The 25,004-nt window shown below is 34.5% G+C and overlaps 1 protein-coding gene across 3 annotated transcripts in view; it reads left to right on the top strand.

The window, feature by feature from the left end:
- ec (ubiquitin specific peptidase echinus) overlaps positions 1-25,004 on the top strand; it is a 270,447-nt gene that overhangs the window by 29,849 nt on the left and 215,594 nt on the right. Inside the window, exons 1-2 of one of the 3 annotated variants that reach the window (XM_073973379.1) lie at positions 13,249-13,266; positions 13,661-14,029. In XM_073973379.1, the coding sequence (XP_073829480.1) occupies positions 13,721-14,029 (309 nt within the window). In that variant the 5' untranslated portion in view covers positions 13,249-13,266; positions 13,661-13,720. Of the gene's footprint in view, positions 1-13,248; positions 13,267-13,450; positions 13,537-13,660; positions 14,030-25,004 lie in introns of those variants that run through there. The other 2 variants (XM_073973378.1, XM_073973377.1) reach the window with 2 other exon arrangements.

The following is a 25,004-nucleotide window of genomic DNA, read 5'->3' as shown; positions in this document are numbered from 1 at the left end:
CGATTTGACGTTATAAGCGATGACGTTATAAGCGATATTTATTTGTGTGGAATATAAAGGGCAGAAATTCGGGACTTTTGGATTTCGTCGTTATAACCGATATGACGTTATAAACGACGACGTTATAAGCGATTTCGACTGTATTACCAATTTATATTAACGATAAACAAGTGAACGTAGCCTATAGCCAGGGCCCAAAAGTGATTTATTTAACTCAAAATTAAAGTATTTCAGCCTTTGGCTATAAATATTCAGTTTTTTATGGTCACCATATAAAATTGCGTATATTTTAGGGCCTTTAAAAATTCATAAAAAACTTCGTTGTACTGGTGTCAAAATTGCAGACTATAAGTACATGAAATTTGTTTATAAATATCGAATTGTTATTGCACATTATAATATAAGCAATTAAATCTTTCTTTCCTATTTTTCATCTCCCTCTTGATTTGCAATACGACGAGTTACTGAAAGTGAGAAATTTTCTCCATTGAACATGCAGTATTTATTGGCTTGATATTTTTCGCGGATCAGGGAGAATTTTCCCATATGGGAATACCTCGATTACATTTGTAACACATGCCATGCCAAACGGGTTGGTAAAGATGCCATCCCAAAGGATTGGTAAACATGCCATGCGTAGGGTCTGAATGAAAGATTGTTAAAAAGATGACATGCCAAATCATTTGTTTGAATAGCACCTTTGGCATCGAACATTTTGCTGGGTGCTTATTCTTTACTTACTTGGGCTAATACAGAACATTTGTCCTATAAGTCGAACTAAGATTTCCATTCGTCTCTGTTTGTTACTTTGCTTTTCGGAATACCGCGTCTTTCCATCTCATACAAAATTCATTTATTTCAAAAGTACTATTTGCCTTTAGTTGTACTATATTTCAAGAAAATAAGGAGGCTAGGGTTTTGCCAAAAAATATACTGATGTAATTATTACCGCAAGGATTTTTTGCTTTACACTATTGTACTTAACAAATCGTCTGTTTTGTTTATTGGCTCATTTTAAAGTGCAGGTAGAACAGAATATGTTGCAAAAAAGTTCGAGTCGATCGGGCAAAATTGGCTGTGCTTTGAGCGTAAGGAAACATTTATTGTGTTTTGTATGTAACATGGATGTTTTAAACGCACTTTTCTCGAAATGATCCGAACTTCATACATTTTTTAGTTAAAATCGAAATTTTGACTTTGACAGTTCAAATTTTTTTAAATAAATATTTTTAATTTCGCTAAAGGATAAGACTATTATATTAGGTTCTTAATGATCCCACAAAAATATATGCTATGGTTTATACGTTTTCGATCTACAGTGGGCAAAAAAAAGCTGCTTTACTGAAAACGGTGTTTCGTAGGCGGGCATTTGTCAATAAACTATGCAAGATTTTTCAACAGAAAAAATTCCGAAGGTAGCTCAAGTTCTGATCTTTTAGACGAAAAAAAAAATCTACTAAAAAGTTTGGTAAATTTTTGTAACAAAATCAAGAAAATGGCCTTTTTGGTGCTCAATAAGTGGCACCTGTAAGAAAAAGAACCCTTTGGGTCGTTTAAAATAAATTTTAAGATATTTCTTTAAAAATCCTCTTCAATAGTATTAAAACATCATTCCTAAAAAATCCTTGGATTCTTAGACAAATATAAAAAAGTAGTCCTGCAGAAAAAATATAAAAAATCCTCTATGGACTCTTAAAAAATCTTTAAGATATCTCGTTTTTTACTTCCATAAAATCTTTAAAATAATATAAAATAAACAAATAATAATAACATAAATCTTTAAAATACCAGAGTTTATTAACCTCTTTGGGTCTTCAGAGAAATCTTTTATTACCCATTTTGGGCCCTCCAAAAAAATCTTTAAAAAAATCCGTGTCCACAACCAAGTTGTGTAATAATTTACTTGCATTGGCCTCTTTGGGACCTTAAAAAGTCGTTTAAAAGAAAACGTTTATTGGTCTCTTTCGGTCCTCCAAAAAAACCTTAAAAAAAACTAAAAAACAGTATCAGTCGATTACCTTCGGGTAAGCCTGCGAGTTAGATAAAATTGTCTTGTACTTACCGATAGAAGCATTCACAGTTTTTAGTTTTAATCATATCGTTGTGGGTAAGCTCAAAAACAGTTACAGAATTTGTAACTAATCGATATAGTTCGCCTTCAAGTTGACATTACTATCAGAAACGTTTAAATTAAATTAACTACTTCAATGGCTGATAAAAACATGGACAAGCAAGGAACGACGAAATGTACCAATATATCTTACTTGCCAAGCTTAGCACTTTTTGTGGGAGGTACCAGAAGAAGTGGTTCCATTTCGGTCATTTTTGGTTACTCATTTGAAGAGTTATAGTGTGTACAAGAGCTTTTAGTTACTGGCAGTAGGGTTTTTGATTTTTCGAACCACTATTTCAGAAAGTATGGGCTTCAACAAGCAAACAATTACATATGCTGGTCTAATTACGACCACAGCTAGCTGATGGCCTTAGTAGCCAATGCTACCTTGCTACCTTTATTATCTTTGTATTTACTACTACCCAGCAAAATTTGACGGAAGGGGTTCTTTGCGATGACGTGATTTCATGTCATCTTTTGCATTGGTTCAAAGGAAGTCGTGAAAGATCCGATCTTTTTATTAGGATTTGAACCAATGCAAAGGAAGTCGTGAAAGATCCGATCTTTTCATCAGCATTTGTACCCATTCCATCGATCCAATAGAGATGATGTTTGTGTTTTTATTTACACACCTGTTTATTTTCATTTTGGTATGTTCCAGTACTGCAAAAATCTACTAATTTTTATTATTTTTTTCCGATAACATAAAGGAAAAATTGTTATCGTAGTAAAAATAAGTAGATTCTTGCAGTTTCTGGAACAGACCAAAGTTGTTAGAACTGTCGTCGTGATGTTGTCTTACATTTCCTGCATATCAAACAACTAAAACCTCTAAACAATTGGTATTATATGAAGTTCCAACCATCGAGCTAAAAATAGAATCGGACTGCACACATTGCTATTTTAAAAGTTCCCTTGTCTGTTCTAAATCTGACATAGAATGAAATCAATCAAATCTCGCTTCTTGGAATTTGAAAAAAAAGTCCGAAACGAAAAGGAACAAGAATCTGAAAATAAAGAAGAAACTACTTTTGGAAAGAAACAATTAAAAATAAATTATTTAAGCATAAATGGTATTTTCCATAAAAAGTCTCTCCTCCCCGTTCGTTACATTTTGTTCTTAGAGATCCCTAAAGCAAGCCGGGTTGTAGATCCCTACATATTTCCGTCACTAAACAAAAGAGTATAAATTACCAAAATGTTGTTATAAAATAACAAAATTATAAAATAAAAGTAATTTACGAAATAAAAATACTTAAAAGAGTGCATTTGGAGTCCATGTTGAAATCTGAACTGGTGATGGGAAGATACTTGAAAAAACCTTTTGTAAGATGAAAGAATATCAGTTGCGGAGAACGGAGGAAGTAATCTTTTGCGTTGCAGCGGTGGTGATTACATTGCAATTTTGGATGTAAACTTTTGAAAAACTAAACTGATAAATTAATTGTAGCTATTTCATGAATTCGTTTGAATTAATAAAGAGTTTTGTTTTTCATGAAAACCATATTTCAATACAGCATTTTCATTTTCCAAACAAGACATGAAAATTTCATGCCAAGGGGTTGGTGAAAATGACATGCCAAAGCATTGGTTAAAATGACATGTCAAAGCATGGGTGAAAATGACATGTCAAAGCATTGGTGAAAATGACATGTCAAATCATTGGTGGAAATGACATGCCAAAGCATTGGTGGAAATGACATGTCAAAGCATTGGTTAAAATGACATGCTTAGGATCCAGAAAAGAACGTCATCTTTTGGGGTCCACGTTCATATAAAATTCATCGATGAAGATGCTAAAAAGATGACATGCTAGATCACTTGCACCCATGATTGAATGTCATCTTTGGCATCGAACATTTTGCTGGGTAGTTAATGTAATAAATAAATAATACGATCACAAGAACTGTTTGTTGCAAAAATTTCAGATCGATCCTATATAGGGATAAAACTGCATTGTGGCGAAATTGTTCAAAGTTTTGAGGGAGACGTACCCGAAGAAGTGGACTTACATATCGTCCATTTACTCAAAGAGTGTCATATCTCAAAAAACACAGTTTCGAGAAAATCGCGTTTTAAGTTGCAACATAAAATGATTATTACACCAATAATAATATAACTACTTGGACCGTCTTTTGCAAAGAGCTAGCCAGAAATCAGTGCTAATTTTCTGTGCATGATAATAAATAATAAACTCAAAAAAACTTTTTTGTTAATTTATGCCAAAATCGTAGTAAATAAGCTATAAATAAGTCTTGGTGATATCAACATGAATTTTGATTCAAGATAGAATAGAAGTCGTATAAAAAAAGGAATTGCTAACTCAGAAAATGCATTTGAGTAAAAATCTATTTTCTCAGGGGTTCTCAAAAATTGTTTCGAAGAATCCACGTTTATTTGCCTCTTTGGGATTTCCAAAAATTTTAAAATATTTATACCCTACACCACTATGTGGGGAGGGTATTATAAGTTGGTTTTGGCCAAAAAGTTTGTAACGCATCGAAATAATGGTCGTAGACCCATACTTATATATACCAAAATGAATGTCTCGACGAGCTGAGTCGATCTGGCTATGTGTGTCCGTCCGTCTGTCCGTCTGTCCATCTAAACCTTGTAATCACGCTACAGGTCGCAATTTTGATCGGATCGTCAGCAAATTTTTGGTGTTGATGAGGGTCCCGGAGGGGAAGAAGCCTATTGATTTTGGTAATGGTCGGATAATATTTAGGGGTCGGAAAGGGCAAAAAACTTAGGTGGATAAAAAGACAACGTTTTTTTTCAAAGCGAATATCTCAGCTTCTATATGGGGTATACCAAAAGCAAAACCTGACAATGAAAGTAGAAAATATCACCTTTCTAATGATGTAAAGTTGGTGCTCGTAGATGATCAAACAACGAAGATATCACAATAGTAGCAAATAAAACCCCAATTTTCATTTTTGCGATTTTAATTATATTGACGAATATCACAGCTTTGGTTGCCAATTTTCCAAAAGCAAAGCCTGGCTATGAAAGTAGAAGATCCCGTCTTTACAATGATGCAAACTAGGTCGGCATAGGTAACCAAATAACGAAGATATCGCAATAGTCGGTAATACATCCCATTTTTCTATTTTTTTGAAAATCACGCTACAGGTCGCAATTTTGATCGGATCGTCACGAAAATTTGAGGGTTAATGGGGGTCTCACAGATGAAGAAGCCTATTGATTTTGGTGATGGTCCGATAATATTTAGGGGTCGGAATGGGCAAACACTTATTTGGAGAAAAGTCAACATTTTATTTCAAAGCCAATATCTCTGTTTCTTTAAGAGGTATATCAAAAGCAAAACCTGGCCAGGAAAGTAGAAAAAATCACCTTTACAACGATGTAAAGTAGGTTGTCGTAGGTGGTCAAATAGCAGAGATATGGCAATAGTCGATAATGCATCCCATTTTCCGATTTTTTTGTAATCACGCTACAGGTCGCAATTTTGATCGGATCGTCACGAAATTTTGGGGGTTAATGGGGGTCCCAAAGGGAAAGAAGCCTATTGATTTTGATGATGGTCGGATAATATTCAGGGGTCGGAATGGGCAAACACTTATTTAGAGAAAGGTCAACGTTTTATTTCAAAGCCAATATATCTGTTTCTTTAAGAGGTATATAAAAAGCAAAACCTCGCAAGGAAAGTAGAACATATCACCTTTCCAGCGATGTAAATTAGGTTGTAGTAGGTGGTCAAATAGCAGAGATATGACAATAGTCGATAATGCATCCCATTTTCCTATTATTTTGTAATCACGCCACAGGTTGCAATTTTGATCGGATCGTCACGCAATTTTAGGGGTTAATGGGGGTCTCACAGAGGAAGAAGCCTACTGATTTTAATGATGGTCGGATAATATTTAGGGGTCGGAATGGGCAAAAACTCATTTGGAGACAAATTCAAAGTTTTATTCTTTGTGAATATATTGGCTTTTAGTAGGGGTATTCCAACGGCAAAACCTGTCAATTGAAGAAGAAAATATTGCCTTTACATTGGCGTAAAGCAGGTTGGCGAAGGTGGTCAAACAAGGGAGATACCACAATAGTCGGTAATTCATCCAATTCTTCCATTTTTTGCAATCAAGCTACAGGTCTTAATTTTGATCGGATGGTCACGAAAGTTTGATTGCTTATGGGGGTCCCAGAGAGAAAGAGGCATATTATTTTTGGTGGTAGTCGGATTGTATTCCCTAAATGAAATGTTTACCAGTGAAAACCTTATGCACAGGGGTAGTGGTGTAGGGTATCACATGGTCGGCCCCGTCCCGACTATAGCCTTTGCTCACTTGTTTCTAGCATATATTTTTGCAAATCCCCGCTACTTGTGGGTCCTCCCTCACGAATTATAGGCGCACCTTTACTGTAAATTTTCTAGCTGAATCGATTTCTTTGGTAATATTTGTTTTAGATCCCACACATTCTTAATTTAGATCTCTCATATTCTTCTTAAGTGAAAACTGGTCCACTATAAAAAAATGATAAATAAATATATATCCAAATCAATGTTTATTTTTGAATCGATTCGGTCTCCGTCCCACAGGAGGAAAGTCTTCCGAGTTGTAGCCGGCAATATATTTCCTTTCCCGTCTATCGGCCCAAAAATATTTCCATTCCAATTTGAGTAAAATCTACATGGACAGTAGTCACATTTTCTTTAGGAACCTTTCAATTCTACTTCCTATAACTCATTGGACATAAATTTCAATACTTTATTTACACTCACTTGCTCTCAGTATGCTAACACTGCCGGTCGCTGAAGCAAATATTAGCCTAATATGACCTTACCTTTAGTTAGAGTTCGCTTCATGTGTTCAAAGTGGCGTTATCTTAAAATATTTCCCGCACGTTTGTGCAAAAGTTTTATAAAAAAATTTAAAAACTCGTCTTTAAATATTTGTAAATAAATAATGTTTAAAATCAAATGGATTGATATAGATGGGATTGTACCCGGTATTTACCCAAAACTTGGGTAAATACCTGGTAAATACCTTTTAAATACCTTTTCAGGGTGTTTATTTGGGTATTAAAAAAAAAAAAACAAAATTGAAAATTTTTATTTGTCAATCGGCTAAAAAATTATTTCAAATAAAATTTAGAACCGCTAAAAAAGTATTGTACCTGTATAAAATACACTAATCTATCTGATTAATCTGTTGATAAGGTATGCGTTAAAATGTGAATACTGTTAAAAATGGAACAATAAAATTTGATCGTTTTTAAGATGGGAAGACCTAAAAATGAACGAATATGGAAGCATTTTGCAACAAATCCAAGCAATTAAAGGCAGTTCTTTGCAGATACTGCAACACGGTTTACAAATTCCCAAATGTTAATAAAATGGCAAAACATTTGGTCAACTGCGTCAAGTGCCCAATTACGTTAAGAAGTGAAGTAAGTGAAATGATTCCAAGTGAACAGAACACCCAATTGCAAAATTCGAACCACTACAGTGATGTTTCAAGCGCATCAACTTCCCTTCCACCATCAAACTCGAGCCTCAAAATATGCGATGACTACAAAGATAGCCTTGAAGAGAAACTTACCAGAGCAATTATTGTATCTGGAGCTCCTTTTTCAATGGTTGAGCATCCACCTTGGCAGCAATTTTTCGAAGAATTGAATCCTTCATTTAAATTACCAAATAGAAAGACAATTTCCAGCAAGTACTTGAACAAGATATATGATGAAACTTCGAAAAACATTACTGAGCAAGTGAAGGCAGCAAGTTACATGCATCTGCAGTGTGACGGTTGGAGCAATGTGCGCAGTGAAGGTGTAATCAACTTTTTAATCTCAAAGCCCGAGATGGTGTTTGTCCGAAGCTTGACAACTGAAGACAACAAGCACACCTCAGCATATATCGCCGATGAGATTATTAAAGTAATGAATGTTTACGGTGAGCACAAGTTTATAGCTCTCACTGGCGATAATGCTGGGAATATGCAGGGTGCATTTAAAGAGGTTCAAAAGGTATATCCTCAAGTAGTACCACTAGGATGTGTAGCCCATTGCCTTAATTTGCTCAGCGAAGACTTTTTAAAAGGTCCTTTCATGGACATTTGCTAAGATCTGTAAAGAAAAAGGATCTGGAGAACAGCTAAAACTCCCAGTTAAAACGAGATGGTGCAGTTATGCTACTTCATTAAAAAGCTTAGTGAACAGTAAAGTATCCCTTCAAGCCTTGGCTGTTCATGAAAAAATAACCCTGAGTCCAACAACAAAATCATCATTACTCTCGGAAGATTTTTGGAACACGTTAGACATCAATTTACAACTCTTCCAACCTATAGCTGAATGGACAACCTTTTTCGAATCAAATCAACACAATATACATCGTGTGAATTTTGCATTTAAAGACATTCGTAATAAGCTGCAAAATACATTAACAGCAATAAACAAAATTAATGATGACGAAAAAAAAGAATTATTGTCATCCTTTGATAAAAGGATGAAAAAAACGATTAAACCCATACATTTGGCAGCAAGTTTACTTGACCCCAATAGCGTTGTGCATGACTTAAATTCATCTGAATTTTTAATTGCGATGGAATTTATTCATGATATGGGTTTAAAATTTAATGTAAATGTAATGACGGATCTAGCAAACTATAAAGCTAGAGAGGATCTATGGTCAAAAGATTTTGTATGGAGCTGCGTACAAGAAATATCTCCTACTACATGGTGGAACAGTGTTTGCGTCACAAAAGAACTTACAATGATAGCGGTTCGTATTTTGACTGCTCCATGCACATCAGCAGCCACAGAACGCTCATTCAGCACTCACAGTTCTATCCACTCCAAAAAGAGAAACAGATTAAGTGCAGATACTGCTGCAAAAATATGTTTCATATCTCACAATTGGAATCTCTGCAATAGAGCGAAAAATCAAAGGTGTAATTCCCAGAAAAATATATGCCCTGAGGAGGAAATCTTAAATTTATCTCCAATATTGGATGAATCACCATCCACGTCCAGTGGTATTACCCACTCTACGCCTAACTCTTCCATAATTTGTATTGGGAGTGATGCTGATAGTGACAGTGATGTTATGATCTAATATTGCAAAAATATTGTGTTTAAATAATATGTTTAATTGTTCATTTTAACTTGTTCTGTATGCCGTTTAAATGTACATTAATAAAATTTACTATTAAATGGACCATGTAATATTTCAGACTGAATTTTGTCCTAAATTACTTATATAATAGTTTTTACCCATTGGGTATTTACCATTTACCATTTGGGTATTTACCCATTTCCCATCTCTATGGATTGAGTCCTTAGATCGTCAAAAAATATTTTTAAAAATCCACATGTACTTACCCTTTCCATTCCCTCAAATACAGCATTTCCTCTGTCGCGGCTGTGTGCCTCCGGTAGTGCTCTGTAGGTTTGGGATATTAAGCTGATTTTAAACAAAAGACTTAAGTCACAAACGTCACAATAACTTGCCTATGATTGATATTGTGTTAAAGTCTGTAATCTGTAATCTCTTTGAGCTTGTGTACCAGTTATCAATCATATAAATGCTTATTGATGTTGTCACATAACTGCATTTAATTTGCATAAATTTGTAGCAATTATTTACAACGTAATTAAATGTTTCTACGTCTGTATGTAATTATTGAAGTGGATAATTCTATCGGAAGGAATTTATTTCTCAGGAATGAAGTAAAAATGACAATAATCGTATTCAAAATGCGACGTGAAAATAAACTCGATATGAAACGACGTGAAATGTAACACGATATGGAAACTCAAAAAACTACCGAACACCCATGTGTTTCCAGTGTTTTGATAGTTTTGAAGAAAAGACCAACGAACGATTTTTTTCGAAGACTAAAGTTTGTGCGTTTTTCATTCGCATCCATAGAGAAACGTAATACATTCACAAAATTTAACATTTTTGCAAAACAATTTAGGCTACAGACGACATAGTCGAAAAACTTTTTTTCGCCTACAATACAATAAACCTCAATTTAAAATAAATTGTTTACAGATTTGTTACAATTTATGGTGTTAAATTAAAGTATGCCTCAAATAACCACATGTTATGGATGACATCTTCTTTTCCTAGAATTATGTTTACACCTCTGCTGCCAATAGTGGCGCTACTGTAGTCCAACCATAACAATTTGATTATTTTGTTTATTTGCCAAGCGATTTGTGTAAACGTGACATAATTTTTTATGCTGATGGCTATAGAGCATATAAATTCCTCCACATGAAAAGATTATGAAATCTTCAATAAGTTTTCAGTGCATAAGCTACAGTTGCAAAAGAATAATGTAAGACTATGTCTCAATGAATGAATGCTAACAGCAGCTATTATAAATTTTTCAAACAATACCCACATAGTAATCTTCAAGTGTTTACCTCTCTCTCTCCCTCCCTTTCTCTGTGATTTATTGCAATTGTTGCTGTAAAATTTAATAATAATAAATTATACAAAATTAATTTTATAATATAAAACGTGATTTGTATGCGAGTAGAGAGTGCACAGTAAATTCTTCCTAAGAATATGGGTGGCATGTTTGAAACAAGAAAACTTGACGGCTTGGAGAAGTTGCCCGGCAGGTCATTTGAGGAATTTAAATGGAGGCTAAGATGTTGAAATTATCAATTTTAAAATGCATAACAAAAGGGGTCTGAAATCAAAAAAAAAAAAAAAAAAAAAAAAAAAATTGTATACAGGTTAAGACACAACAGAAGGGATTTTTTTAAGATTTTTAGAAATAACCAAAATCTACGGTTTTGTAACTTGAAGTTTTCTGAAGACGAGGAGCCTTCTAAGCGCAGAGAGCTTGCTAATTGTTTGGAGCGTGTTAAGAACCTTGATAAGAGCTTAGGGATGCTAAACTGGAAGACAGTTTCGATGTCTTTTATATCAGAACACATTTATTCTGCGGATAGAAAGCCGGTTGCTGGATTTGTACGAGGTCTTTTAAAGGTCTTTAATGGAAGAAGACATTTTACAATTCATGTCTTATATAAAATCAAGGCCTTCATTTCATATTGGACGGTACACAATAGTTTATAAAAAATTGCCTTTGAAAATATTTATGAATGAATAAATATACAAAAGCTGCTTTCATTATTCTGGCTAATCTTGTTAATTACAAGTAAGAACGGCGTTAAATTCGGTCAGGCCGAACTTGTAATACCCTCCTACACGAGTTGTATTTATGAAGAAGACTAAATACCAATTTTCAGCAAGTTCGGTCAAACAATGTGGCTAACCTTCAAAATACGGACATTCGGGAGGTACCGTTCCATGGGAGCTATATCAAAACGTCGATTTATACCTACAAATTTCTGGCGGAAAGTTTTCAGACTCAAAGAAGGCTAAAACCAAATTGCGAATATTTCGGTAAAACCATTAAAATACGAAAATCTAGAGGTACGCTTCTATAGGGGATATAGGAACCCGCGCACCTGTACCGATAATTCTCTTCTAGAAAATTTTATAACCCTATGGAAGACTAAATAAAAACGTTCAGTCTTTTGGTGGGATATTGACGTCACAACCTTCAGAATTACGAAAATCGAGAGTTACCGTTCTATGGGGGCTATATCGAAAAGTGGACCTATACCGTAGAATTTCAGTCAGAAAGACCTCCAACAAAGACTAAATACCAAATTTCAGCCATTTCGGTGGATTGCTGTGGTCACAACCTTCAAAATACCGAAAATCGGGAGGTACCGTTCTATGGAGGCTATGTGAAGGCGTCAACCTATACCGACAAATTTCTGGGGGAAAGTTTTATACCCGCAACGAAGACTAAGTACCGAATTTCAGCCATTTCGGCGTGATAATGAGGCTAAAACTTTCAGAATACCGAAAATCGGGTGATACCGTTCTATGGGGGCTATATGAAGGCGTCAATCTATACCGACAAATTTCTGGGGGAAAGTTTTATACCCGCAACGAAGACTAAGTACCGAATTTCAGCCATTTCGGCGTGATAATGAGGCTAAAACTTTCAGAATACCGAAAATCGGGTGATACTGTTCTATGGGGGCTGTATGAAGGCGTGCACCCATATCGACAAAATTCATATAAACCGTTTGATACCCCCAATTAAGACCAAATACCAAATTTTTAGCCATTTCGGTGGATTATTGTGGCCAACACCTACAAAATGGGAGGTACCGCTCTATGGGGGTTTATGAAGGCGTGGACCTTTCCCGAAAAATTGCTGGGAGAAAGGTTTATACCCCCAACGAAGAATAATACCAAATTTCAGCCATTTTGGTGTGATAATGAGGCTAAAACCTTCAAAATACCGGACCTATACCGACAAATTTCATATGGAATGTTAAGTACCCTAAATGAAGACCAAATACCAAATTTCAGTTATTCCGAAGGATTATTGTGGCCACAACCTTCAAAATACCGAAAATCGAGAGATACGGTTCTATGGCGACTATATGAAGTCTTGAACCTATACCGACAAATTGCTGGGGGAAAGTTTCATATGGAACGTATAATATCCAAAATGAAGACCAAATGCCAAATTTCATCCATTTCGGTGGGTTATTGCGGCCAACCTTTAATATGCCGAAAATTGGGTGGTACCGTCCTATGGGGGCTATAACAAACCGTGGACCGATATAGCCCATTTGCAATACCAAACATCCTAGGAGTAATAGAAATTTTATACCAAATTACAAAGCTGTATCTTAAAAATTACGAGCTGTATCTTGATTTCAACTTAGACTTAGAATTTTACCCTGATCAAGAATATATACTTTATAGGGTCTCCGATGAATATTTCGATGTGTTACAAACGGAATGACAAGTTTAATTATACCCACCATATTATGGTAGGCTACACAAATGTTTATTATTCAATTGACAAGTGTTATTTTTTTAAACGACATATAAAATGTTAGTCTACAGTTAACAGTATGCTCGAAAATCTGATGTGATCCAGAGAGAGGCAAAGATGGAGGTAAAATATCTAACATCAATTCAATCAACTATTGGCACAAGTGTTTTTATTTAATGCCCATCGATGAATGAATGCAAGCAGTTTCTCTGACTCAATGCTGAATGAATGCCAGGAATTATTGTTGTGAATGTTGCATTAAGAGTGATGAAGCTTTGAAATACACCTGATCTGGTGAGTGTAATATAAAACAGAATTTTAAATAACGAAACTTGTTTTGTTTTTTGCTTTTGTAATTATTATCAATTGCAAGAGGCCAGTTATGTTTCTCTGTTTTTTGCTGTGAGTGCTCTATGTTATAATTGTTTTATTATAACACTGCCAGAGCAGATAATTCAGCAGATGCTTATTGCCGTTTTTTGTGGAGTATAAAATGTGTCAACCATTTTGGGATCAAATAATTAATGACTTCCTTTCATAAAATATGCGAACAAGTGGAAAGAGGTTTGAAAATTAATGCATGATAATTAATTTAAAATTAATTTCATTTTTGCAACTTAGGTAGAACTACATATTTAATTTTATGTTGTACTATTTTTTAATTTCATTTTTTAATTTCTCTTTTCAGATGAATCTTTAGTGAAGAACTTTATTTCCAAACACCAAACTCACATAATCTGTAAACAAAATGGCATCGCCAATGTCTCCAACAAGTATATATCGACAAAACGGTGGTCCCCAAACTGGACCTCCTCCACATGCACATCCAACAATGGCAATGCATAGTCCTGCTTATGCCCAGCCACAACAACACCAATCGCCAATGAGGCATCATTATCCAGCTGTTGGTACTGTACAAAATATCAATGAACGTACACGTCTCATAGAACTTCTAAGAGCTCCCAATATTCTAACATCACCCACGCTGGAACCATCATCAAAAGGTCTATTAAATGGACCAGGACAAAATAATTGTTTTCTCAACTGTGCTGTACAGGTGAGTTTTAAAATTTTTACTATTCTTTAGTTCCCTTGAGAAATTCGTTCGCGGATACAAAACAAGATTCTTGTTCATGTTTTCTGCATTGCATATTAACATAAACATGAAATATGCGGAGTATTAAATCTACATACTTAATTGTTGGAAAAATGTTAAACATATGCGAGATGTGAAACATGTTTCCACCCTTTTTGTTGTGATTAAGGCCATGAGAGGCGCCTGGTTTTCATTAATGTTATTGTTGTTTTAAGTATGTTTTCCCTCATATGTTGTTGTTATAATTATGTTTATTATTGACGCCGATTCCATTAGCCTCATCATGGCGAGAAAATGATTAAATTCATGATTAGCTGAAAAATTGTCAGATTGCTAATATGAAACATTATTAAGGTTGGCTGTTATAAAAGAGGGAGTAAAAGTATATTTGGTATGGCGCAAAGAAATATTTTTGTACAGAAAATTTTTTACAACAAAATAAAAAGCGCATAGAACTAACGCCAATGTTTTTGAATCCATGGACATTTCGGGTTCTCTAAAATATATTTAAAAACATTTTCTAAAGAAAATCCACGCCTCTTTCTGGTTTTCCAAAACATATTTATTTTATTTATTTATTATTAGCTCCTGTACAACAAAACTGTAGTCTCTTGAATTATAGCACAGAATTATTGCATAAAAAACATATCGTTATATTACATGCATAAGTTCCAAGAAAAGCAAAATTAAAAAAAAAAAAAACAAGTAAAAAAGTGTCAGTCGGCTTGGCCGACAGAGATATACCCTCAGCCAAAGTGAAGTGAAACTTTCATCTACGGACAGATCGAATGTATTTAGGATCTCTTCAGAGTTCTGTGGCCCTTTTTGAACATTTGATTAGGATTAGGAATTAACTGCACTAAGACACAAATGTTTAACTTTTGTGGAGAAGGTACCCTTAGGAAGGACCGATATGGGCTATTTTAGAAGTTATACGTAATTTTGACAAAATATTAGGAGAATCAAAGTTTGGACCACATTTGTTACCCCATTCAAGTGATATCGTCCTAGCATTTTAGTGACATTTTTTAAATATTGGGGAGAAGTACCGGAAGTTGTGGACCGGTATTGCCCCATGAAACTAAGTTTGGATAAAATATGACGAAGACCAAATGTTGGACCAAATCGGTTGAACAGTTCGAGAGATATCGTGGCCGCCACATATGGTTACATTTAGGGTTTTTAACACCTTCCGGGCTGTTTTCCAAAGAAATATGGACATGCCCCTGAAAAAACTTTTACCGCCGTAGTGGAGGTAGCGAATGCAAATAGCTTCAACAAAAATCAAAGTGATTCGAGAGCAGGTCTTAAACTGAACTTATCCGAAATTTTGTGTGGGAGGTACGAGAAGGAGTGGACAAATATTTATTCGAACCTGATCTATATCTGGTAGATATTTTAGGATGTGTAAAGTATGGACTAAATCGGTCACTCAAATCAAAAGTTATCGTGCGCACAATTTTTCCGAACATTTTTGAACTTTTGCGGGGGAGGTACCCGAAGGAGTGGACCGATATGACTTATCTTTGAACTTAATCAAAGTTTGCACAAAATATTACGAATACAAAATCGTGGACCGAATCGGCAGATCCGTGCGGGAGTTATCTTGCGCTCCAACCACTACACACGGTGTCAGAGGGGTTTTTGCAACTTTCAGGCTATTTTCTTAGGAAGTATGGAATTGCCCCTGAAGAAACTTGTACCTTCGTATGGGGGACAGTGAATACAAGTTGTTACAACAAAAACTAAGGCGATTCGAGAGCAGGTCCTAAACTGAACTTTTCCAAAATTTTGTGTGGGAGGTACCCGAAGGAATTTACCGATTGAGTCCATATTGGAACCTCATCTAAGTCTGGTAGAAATTTCACGAAAGACCAAATCGGTTACTTCCTTCAAGAGTTATCGTGCGAACAAATTTTCCAAACATTTTCGAACTTTTGTTGGGAAGGTACGGGAAGGAGTGGACCGACATGATCCATCTTCGAACTTAAACTAAGTTTGGACAAAATATTGCTACAGACAAATTTTGGACCAAATCGGTTCATCCGTTCGAGAGTTATCGTGCGCACCAGCCAGACAGACAGACGGACAGACAGACAGACGGACGGACATGGCTAAATCACCTCGAAATTGTCTGAAACACATTTCGTCCAAACATACTTGGGGTCTAAAACCAATATTTCGATGAGGCACATTTTGCCCGTATGAAAGTGTATATGAAGAAAAGACAAAATTTTTTAGTTTTCCATAAAAAAAAAATTAAAAAATTTTTTTTAAGCTACATGAAAGATTTTTGGTACATAGATTGGGGAAAAAATGCCATTCTTAAATCTGTTCGTGATACTAATTTTGGTTGTTGCGCGCAAAAGTTATGGCGGTTTCAATTCTGATAAAAAGAAAAAAATCTTTAAAAGACTCTAATCATTATATTGAGAAACTCTCTTAATTAGGGGCTCCCTACATACTATATGTTTACTGAGGTCCCATAACTTTAGTGAAAAAGTTGTGCATTTTCGCGGAAATTAGGAAAGAATGCCTGCTTATGCCTCTGAAAAATATATAAAAAATATGTACGTAATCTATACAACGCGAAGATTCAAATGAAACCGAAACTATACAAATCCGTTTAGCGGTTTGGATATTATAGCAAAAAACAAAAAATATATTGAGGAAATTTATAAAATTGTTGTAAGAGAAAATATTTATTAAAATTTATTTTGTGAGTTAGTTGAACAAAATGTAAGAAAAATATTTCGGAGTTTTTCTTCTATTTTAGTTAAATTCCACGCAATAAATCACATTTTTTATTCTAATCACTTCTCGAAAACACGCTAACATCTTGCAGAAGATATGGATATCTTTCAAATAAATGTTGGGTTCCTTTAAATGGGGTATAATCTTGAAATAAAATTGTATCGGGTAATGTTCATTTTGAAATGCGTGTAAATCGCAAAATCCTCAAAATCACTTGATGCGCATGCGGTTTACCAATAAAGCGAATTCTTCTCTTTTAATTTGTACACATTTGCCAGGATTTACTTTGGCCGCTAAGATGTAGCATCGTCTGCAGTTTAGTGTGCAACAAACTGTATTACGCTTATATTTTGCACAAAGTGCATACACTTTTTATGCGCATCCGATTTCAATATCAACCGTGAAAAAATACATCGATCTAAACATATTTCAATAAAATCCATCAAGAACCGTGGATGTAGCATCACACAGTATTTTTTGGATAAATCGGAGACAGCTCCCATGCCACTAAATTTTTCAAACCGCTGTTTTCGCACAAACGCGAGTGATGATTCACTTTCTTCATTGAAATGGAAACGATCCACATAAAACGCGAATTAGTCAGCGATATTTTGAAAATCATGTTTCGCAAATTTTTCAATTTTTGCAGTAGCCATTTCCGCCGTTCTAGTAGATGGATTTTCATGATCTGTGATTCATATGATCCGCATCGTCGAAAAACTAAAATATCGCGGGGTACCAGCACACTCAAAACGATATTGTAAATACTGTACCCAAAAATAGGTTTTTTAGAAAAAATATCACACTAAATTTTGGCCTTTGGCAGTAGATTACTCTGCTGCTGTGTGGGCTACATACTCAATATACATATCAGATTATGCGAAATCGCGAGTTCTTTAATCCTATAATTGGCTTTTCGAAATATCCGAATGCGCGTCCCAGTTACATAAAAAATACAAAAAACACCTGAAATCCGGCTTCAAAATGTCAGCATCCATAAAAGGTGGATGCAGTGGAAATTTTGGAAAGTGATACATTAGAAGTGTAATCTTCATTTTGTATTCTCCTACTTTTACTTTGGACAGATGTCCGTCATTTGAATGGTTTAATCAGAAATCGAATAGCAATGTAAAAAACCTGTTTAGCTTCAACGTGTTTTTACCTATGTTTTTTCCTTTACGCGGTCGTAACTACCACGTAAATTAAATTTTTTTGCTAAATTTTTGAGCTTTGTACAAAAACATCTAAAATAATCCAGCAATAGTCATAGTTACTGGTAAACTACAATAGTTGGCGTATTATAAAAGGGCAAACCTTGGCTTCATGGAAACTAAAAAATTTTGACTTTTCCTCATATACCCTTTCTAGCCTAAAGGGTGAGGGTATAAAAATACTGTTTTGAAAAAGACAATGATAAAATCATATAAAATTGTTTAGAAATCAAATAACAATTAATAAAAAAGCATTTAAAAGCATTTTTAAAAGAAAATACCCACCTCTTTCGGGTTCTCTAAAACATATTTAAAACCATGTTTAAAAGAAAATCAACGCATCTTTCGGGTTCTTCAAACTAAATATTTTTAAAAGAAAATCCACGCATCTTTTTGGTTCTCCAAAACATATGTAAAAACATTTTTAAATGAAAATTTACGCCTCTTTCGGATCTTCACATTTTTTTTAAAATCCACGCCATTTTTGGATTCTCGAACATTTTTTAAAAAAATCCACGCCACATTTGGATCCTCGAACATTTTTTAAAATAATCCACGTCTGTTTTTGTACCTCCATAAATTCTTTCAAAAAATCCAAGTCTGTTTTTGGACCTCCATAAATTTTCAAAAAAGATCCACGCCTGTTTAAAAAATATCCACGCCTGTTTTTGGAACTCCAAAAATTCTGTAAAAAATCCACGCCTGTTTTTGGAACTCCAAAAATTCTTGAACAAATATTGGACCTCCAAAAAATCGCTAAAAAACCCTAGCCTGATTCTGGACCTACAAAAATTCTTTAAAAAATCAGCGACTTTTTTTTGGACCTCCAAATATTCTTTAAAAAATCCTCGCCTCTTTTAGACCTCTTAAAAAAATCCAAGCCTCTTATGGACCTCCAAAAATTCTTTAAAAAAAATCCATGGCTCATGGATAGGTCCTGATTCTGGATTTACACAAATTCTTTAAAAAAAATCAGCGACTTTTTTTGGATCTCCAAATATTCTTTAAAAAATCCTCGCCTCTATTAGACCTTTTCAAAAAACCACGCCTGCTTATGAACCTATACAAATTCATGAACAAATACACGCGTGCTTATGGACCTACACAAATTCTTCAAAAAAATCCACGCCTGCTTATGGACTTACACAAATTCTTCAAAAAAATCCACGACTTCTTATGGACCTACACAAATTCTTCAAAAAAATCCATCTTTTGAACGTCCAAAAATTCTTAAAAAAATCCATCATTTTTAGTATTATTTTATTTTAATTAATTTCTTGTTGGAATCGAGCTTAATGATCAATAATGCAAGTGAAAAAGGAAAATCGACGACTCGAACCCACACACCCACCACTAGAACCCACGCTTCCATTGGACCTTAAAAAAATTCTTAAAAAAAATCCAATACAAAAATTCTTGAAAAAAATTCCAGTCCAAAAACTCTTTTAAGAAAACCCCTCCACTTTTGAACCTTCAAAAATCCTTCGCCTCTTTTAGAACTCCGAAAATTCTTTATAAGAAAACACTTTTGGACCTTCAAATATTCTTTAAGAAATCTACGCCCCAACGTTAAAAAAAAGTCCTCGCCACTTAGAAGATCCAAGCCTTTTTGAGCCTTCAAACCTTTTTAAAAAGACCACGCCTTTCTCGGACTTTCAAAAATTCCAAAAAAAATCTTTATTGGACCTCCAAAAATTCTTTTAAAAACATCCAGGTCTCGTTTGTACCTCCAAATTCTTAAACAAATCGACGCGTCTATGGGATCTCCGAAAATTCTTAAAAAAATCTAAGCCGCTGTTGAATCGCCATAAATTCTTTAAAATCCATTCTTTAAAGACATTGAACCGGTTTGTTGTAGAGAGACCACACTCCTCCGTATTTAGCACAGATATGTATCACATTTTAGTCATGGTAAAACAAACAATCTTCGTTTGCGGAAGAAACCAAGAACACCATTCGTCAACCTTTTGGAGAAATGAACCAAGTTTACACGTAATCGTTTCATGGGAATATGATTTTGGCCAAAATCAAAATACAATGACTCCAAAAATGAATCACTCATTCAAGGGGCAATACGCTGTGGCAACATGGCCATGCTGTAGTTAGGGCTTCTTCGGTTTGTTATGGTGGGGGCATGGACTTTAGAATTCCCAAAATAAAATTCAAAGCAAGACTCTAAAGACTCTTTGTAAGAAAATGTTAAGAGGGTTGGTATTGTCTCGCGTAGCAAGGTTTCTTTTATTCAAGCAAAACGTCCCTGTAGCCATTTAGGGAGTTTGTTTTATCGCTTTAAGTGCGGGTTTATCTTTCTCATTTTCTTTATTTTGCCTCCATTTTATTTTTAATTTCAAGCCCTTAGGCCTAACACTTTGATGATGTTGTTATGGTTGTACGTCCATCAAGTGCGGGTGTCTTATGTGATTGCTTTGGGGGACATTGTCTTTTGAAGTGTTGCTTTCGAAATAAATTTTGTTTTGTTGTTCGAGATTTTTGTTTCTCTCTTGTTTCGTGTCTTGTTAGAGGAGGAAATATCATTGTTTTGATGTTAGAGGGTGGTGATAGATGTGCCTGTCACTTGTTAAGATGGTTGATGATCTTTTCAAGCGGCGATGACATCCACGATGTGTATTTCATTTTTTACAAGCAGATCGTCGCCCGCCTTTCAAATCGTATTCAAATAAATTGAGACAGAATTAATAATATGTATCTGTATACGGACTTTTCAGGGTCAGACAAAACTTTAGTTAGTTTTAAAGGTGGGTTACACCAATATTGGCCTGGCTTTACTAATACAACCAGATAAAATTACAAATTTATTCTTTCATCCTCACAAATATGTTTGCAATATTTGCCTATAAAAAATGGCTAATACACCTTTCAACATAATTATATATTTCCAACACTCACATGACATACATGCTGGAAAAGAGAGTTTCCATTTCGACTCCACGATTAAAATTATCACAAAAAAACTTCTCAACACCAATTCTAAATTTGAAACGTGAAAATTGAGGTAAATAGCAAAATTTTCATATTTATACAATAGCAACAACAATTGTAGGAGCACGTCATACTGTCAGCTGTATAATCCCGTGCACAACAAGTGAATGAATGTTGCCACTTACTAGCAACATGACATAGCATGCAGCATGCAATTGCAAATTGAGCTGTTGCTGTACCCAGCATTTGCCTAGAAAGAACGTTGGAAAATGAAGAAAATAGCACACAGAAATTGTGTGGGAATTGTGATGAACATTGTGTAGTATAAGTGTATGAATGAATAATAATCATAAGGAAAACTATAAACGAAGGTGCAGAGAAAACAACATCAGAAATAATAATAAACAGGTCTGTGTTTGGAACTAGAATATCTTAGAAAAAACAAGTAAGAAAAGTCTATAGTCGGACGGAGCCGACCATGGGATACCCTATACCACTATCCCTGGACAATCGCTCTCCACGGAACTTCTTTTTAATGATTGTGAAAATTTAATTATCAAATATCAGAGATCTAATGTATAATACTTATGACCAAAACCAAAAAGTTATCTAGCATGACAAAGACATTTTTGTAGCAGGAAAGGAAAATTTAGTTCACACAAACTAAAATGTAATGAAACCCACTTATGTAGTACTACTACTTCCGTTGTTTAACCGCTACGTTATTGAAATTTTTACCAATTCCACACAAAAGTTTCAGTCCATTTAAACCGCTAAGTATTATCTGATCTTTACGTTGGTTTGTACGCTTCTTCTTCATCATAAACTCAAACTTTGTTTAAAATTTTGCGGGTTATTATTTCGACCTACCGAGCCACTACAAAATTGGTTAAAATTTTGTTTTTGGTCCATTTCATCCCCTGAACATTTCACGATCATCACAAAAAACTAATCATTTCAGTTCTGGCCCGAACCCAACCTCCTTAAAAAATTCGTTACAATCGGTCCATAATTGCGGCCTTAAGCAATAATTTACAAATTTACACACATCGCTAAATGGCTTTATCTCGTCGAGATATGAATTTCGGCATAACAAATAAGGGGTCTAGAACGAATTTTTCGTGGTGTTACATAAACTTTTGGAGAGACAATAAGTAGCATGGGATAAAAATATGGTTCTCTACACAGAACCCATTATATATTAGCGAACACTTTATTGCAATTTAAATCAGAGGAAAGGTCAGTAGTTTTTTTCCATATGGTAAATTTCAAATTTCCTTTACAATGCCATCGAAAAAAAAATAAAAAAATTTTGTACAAGCACATTCACGATTTTTGGTACATGGGTTAAGAAAAAAATCGTGGTTTCAAATCTGTTCGCGTTCACAAAATCGGATGCTGCGCCCAAAAGTTAGGGGCGATTTTATTCCCTTATAAAGAAAAAATTTTTAAAAATTCCCTTTGTGTTGTAATAAGAAAATTTATATATAAAGCGTTAACAGCATTTAATACCTATCCGTAGATGCCTAAATATTTACTAAATGTATTTCTATTTTCGCGGAAAATCAAGAAATACTGAAAAAATCTTGGAGTAAATTTAATTTATTCTAATTTAGAGTCCAAATAAAACTCGAAAAAATAATTTAAAAATACGTACAGATTCTGGACAACGCGTAGAAAAATATGAGACCAAACTTTTAAAGATAGGATTTATAACTGCCATATTACAGCAACAACAAAAGACGAAAACTTATTGTTGGAATATTATTTCAAAAATATATTTTTTTGTTCAATACGAAAAATAGAAAAAAATTTTTGGGAGTTATTCTACTACTTCGCTAAATGTCGATGCAAGGACTGACTGACCTTGCTGAAACTTCTTCAGGGAAAATGCGATGATAAACCAGAAAGTGTATTTGCTTACTTTGATAAACAATAGGATTATGAAATAGAAAGTAATATTGAAATTACATCCAAAGAAAAAACATAAAAGTTAAAAAACGTATAATTCGCGAATTCGTTAAAATCAGTTAAGGCGCATGCGCTTTTCAGATACAGCTAGTGCATCTCTATCAATATGTAGCGAATTTTACACTTTTCATTCAGCGGCCAAAGTGTGCTGTCAGCTGCATCTTACTGTTCAAAAAACCTTAATGTGGGTAAAAATTGCGCGATCTACATATGATTATAAGGCGCATCCGATTTCAGTGAGCACCTATAAAAAATACGTCATTATAACAAATTTTAAACAAATTCTTCAAGAACCGCGGATGTGCTACCAAATTCTATTTTATATGGAATACGAATATTACTCCAGAATCTCGGTAATTTATGCCACACGGTTTTGGAAAATAATATCATCGCGAATAAAAGGTTCCATTTATGTAAAAATAACCAAAGAAAATCGCGGTCCAATGCGCGGAATCATCAAAATATAATTTTGCAGAATTTCCCACTTTCAACGTATCTATAACCGCCGTTTTAGTGGATGGATTTGAAAGCGGAAGGGTTCATTAGATCCGGCGCGTAAAAAAACTAAAATCACGCGGGGTTCAAGGGTACCTAAGTCACAGTTGTAAATTTTGAAACCAAAAAATAGGTTTTTAAAGAAAATTTACGCACCAAAATCTCGATTTTGGACTTCTATTACTAGGAAGCTGTATGAAGCACATTCATGAGATATACATCAAACGACGTGGAATCACGAGTTCTACAATCCAGTAAACAGTTTGGGTTGCGCCCTCCAATTATAAGAAAAATTCAAAAAACCCAGATTTCAAAACTTCAAAATGTCAGCATCGATTTTAGGGGGATGCAGTGTATATATCGAAAATTCATACATTAGAACCATGTTGCCCAAGGGGTATTCTTCAATTCTTTCTTTAAGCTCAGGTCTAAATTTTCCGTGGTTTGACCAGAAATCAAGAAAGAACACAAAAAAACTTGTAAACTTCAACACATTTTTACCCATTTTTTAATATTATCACCAACACAGCTTCCACATAAATTATTTTTTATGTTTCATTTTATGCGACCCCGGCTAAAACACTTTAATTAATATAAATATACTCATATTGTATAAAATAATTTGACAGTTCGCGACTTATTAAATGGTGAACCTCAACTTCAACGATTGTAAAACATTTTTGAATATTACCATATGTAGGCTGCTTTGCGAAATATATATGAGGAAAAGTCAAAATTTTTTAGTTTCCATGAAGCCAAGGTTTGCACTATTATAATACGCGAACTATTGTAGTTTACCAGTAACTATGACTATTGCTGGATTATTTTAGATGTTTTTGTACAAAGCTCAAAAATTTAGCAAAAAAATTTAATTTACGTGGTAGTTACGACCGCGTAAAGGAAAAAACATAGGTAAAAACACGTTGAAGCTAAACACGTTTTTTACATTGCTATTCGATTTCTGATTAAACCATTCAAATGACGGACATCTGTCCAAAGTAAAAGTAGGAGAATACAAAATGAAGATAACACTTCTAATGTATCACTTTCCAAAATTTCCACTGCATCCACCTTTTATTGATGCTGACATTTTGAAGCCGGATTTCAGGTGTTTTTTGTATTTTTTATGTAACTGGGACGCGCATTCGGATATTTCGAAAAACCAATTATAGGATTAAATAGCTCGCGATTTCGCATAATCTGATATGTATATTGAGTACGTAGCCCACACAGCAGCAGAGTAATCTACCGCCAAAGGCCAAAATTTAGTGTGATATTTTTTCTAAAAAACCTATTTTTTGGGTACAGTATTTACAATATCGTTTTGAGTGTGCTGGTACCCCGCGATATTTTAGTTTTTCGACGATCCGGGTCATATGAATCACAGATCATAAAAATCCATCTACTAGAACGGCGGAAATGGCTACTGCAAAAATTGAAAAATTTGCGAAAAATGTTTTTCAAAATATCGCTGAATATTTCGCGTTTTATGTGGATCGTTTCCATTTCAATGAAGAAAGTGAATCATCACTCGCGTTTGTGCGAAAACAGCGGTTTGAAAAATT

This window comes from Musca autumnalis, unplaced genomic scaffold (assembly GCF_047663935.1).
Source record: "Musca autumnalis isolate F117 unplaced genomic scaffold, ASM4766393v1 scaffold_3, whole genome shotgun sequence".
Classification (NCBI taxonomy): Eukaryota; Metazoa; Arthropoda; class Insecta; order Diptera; family Muscidae; genus Musca; species Musca autumnalis.
The sequence above is the reverse complement of the archived record's forward strand: the minus strand, read 5'-3'. Positions and strand labels throughout refer to the sequence as shown.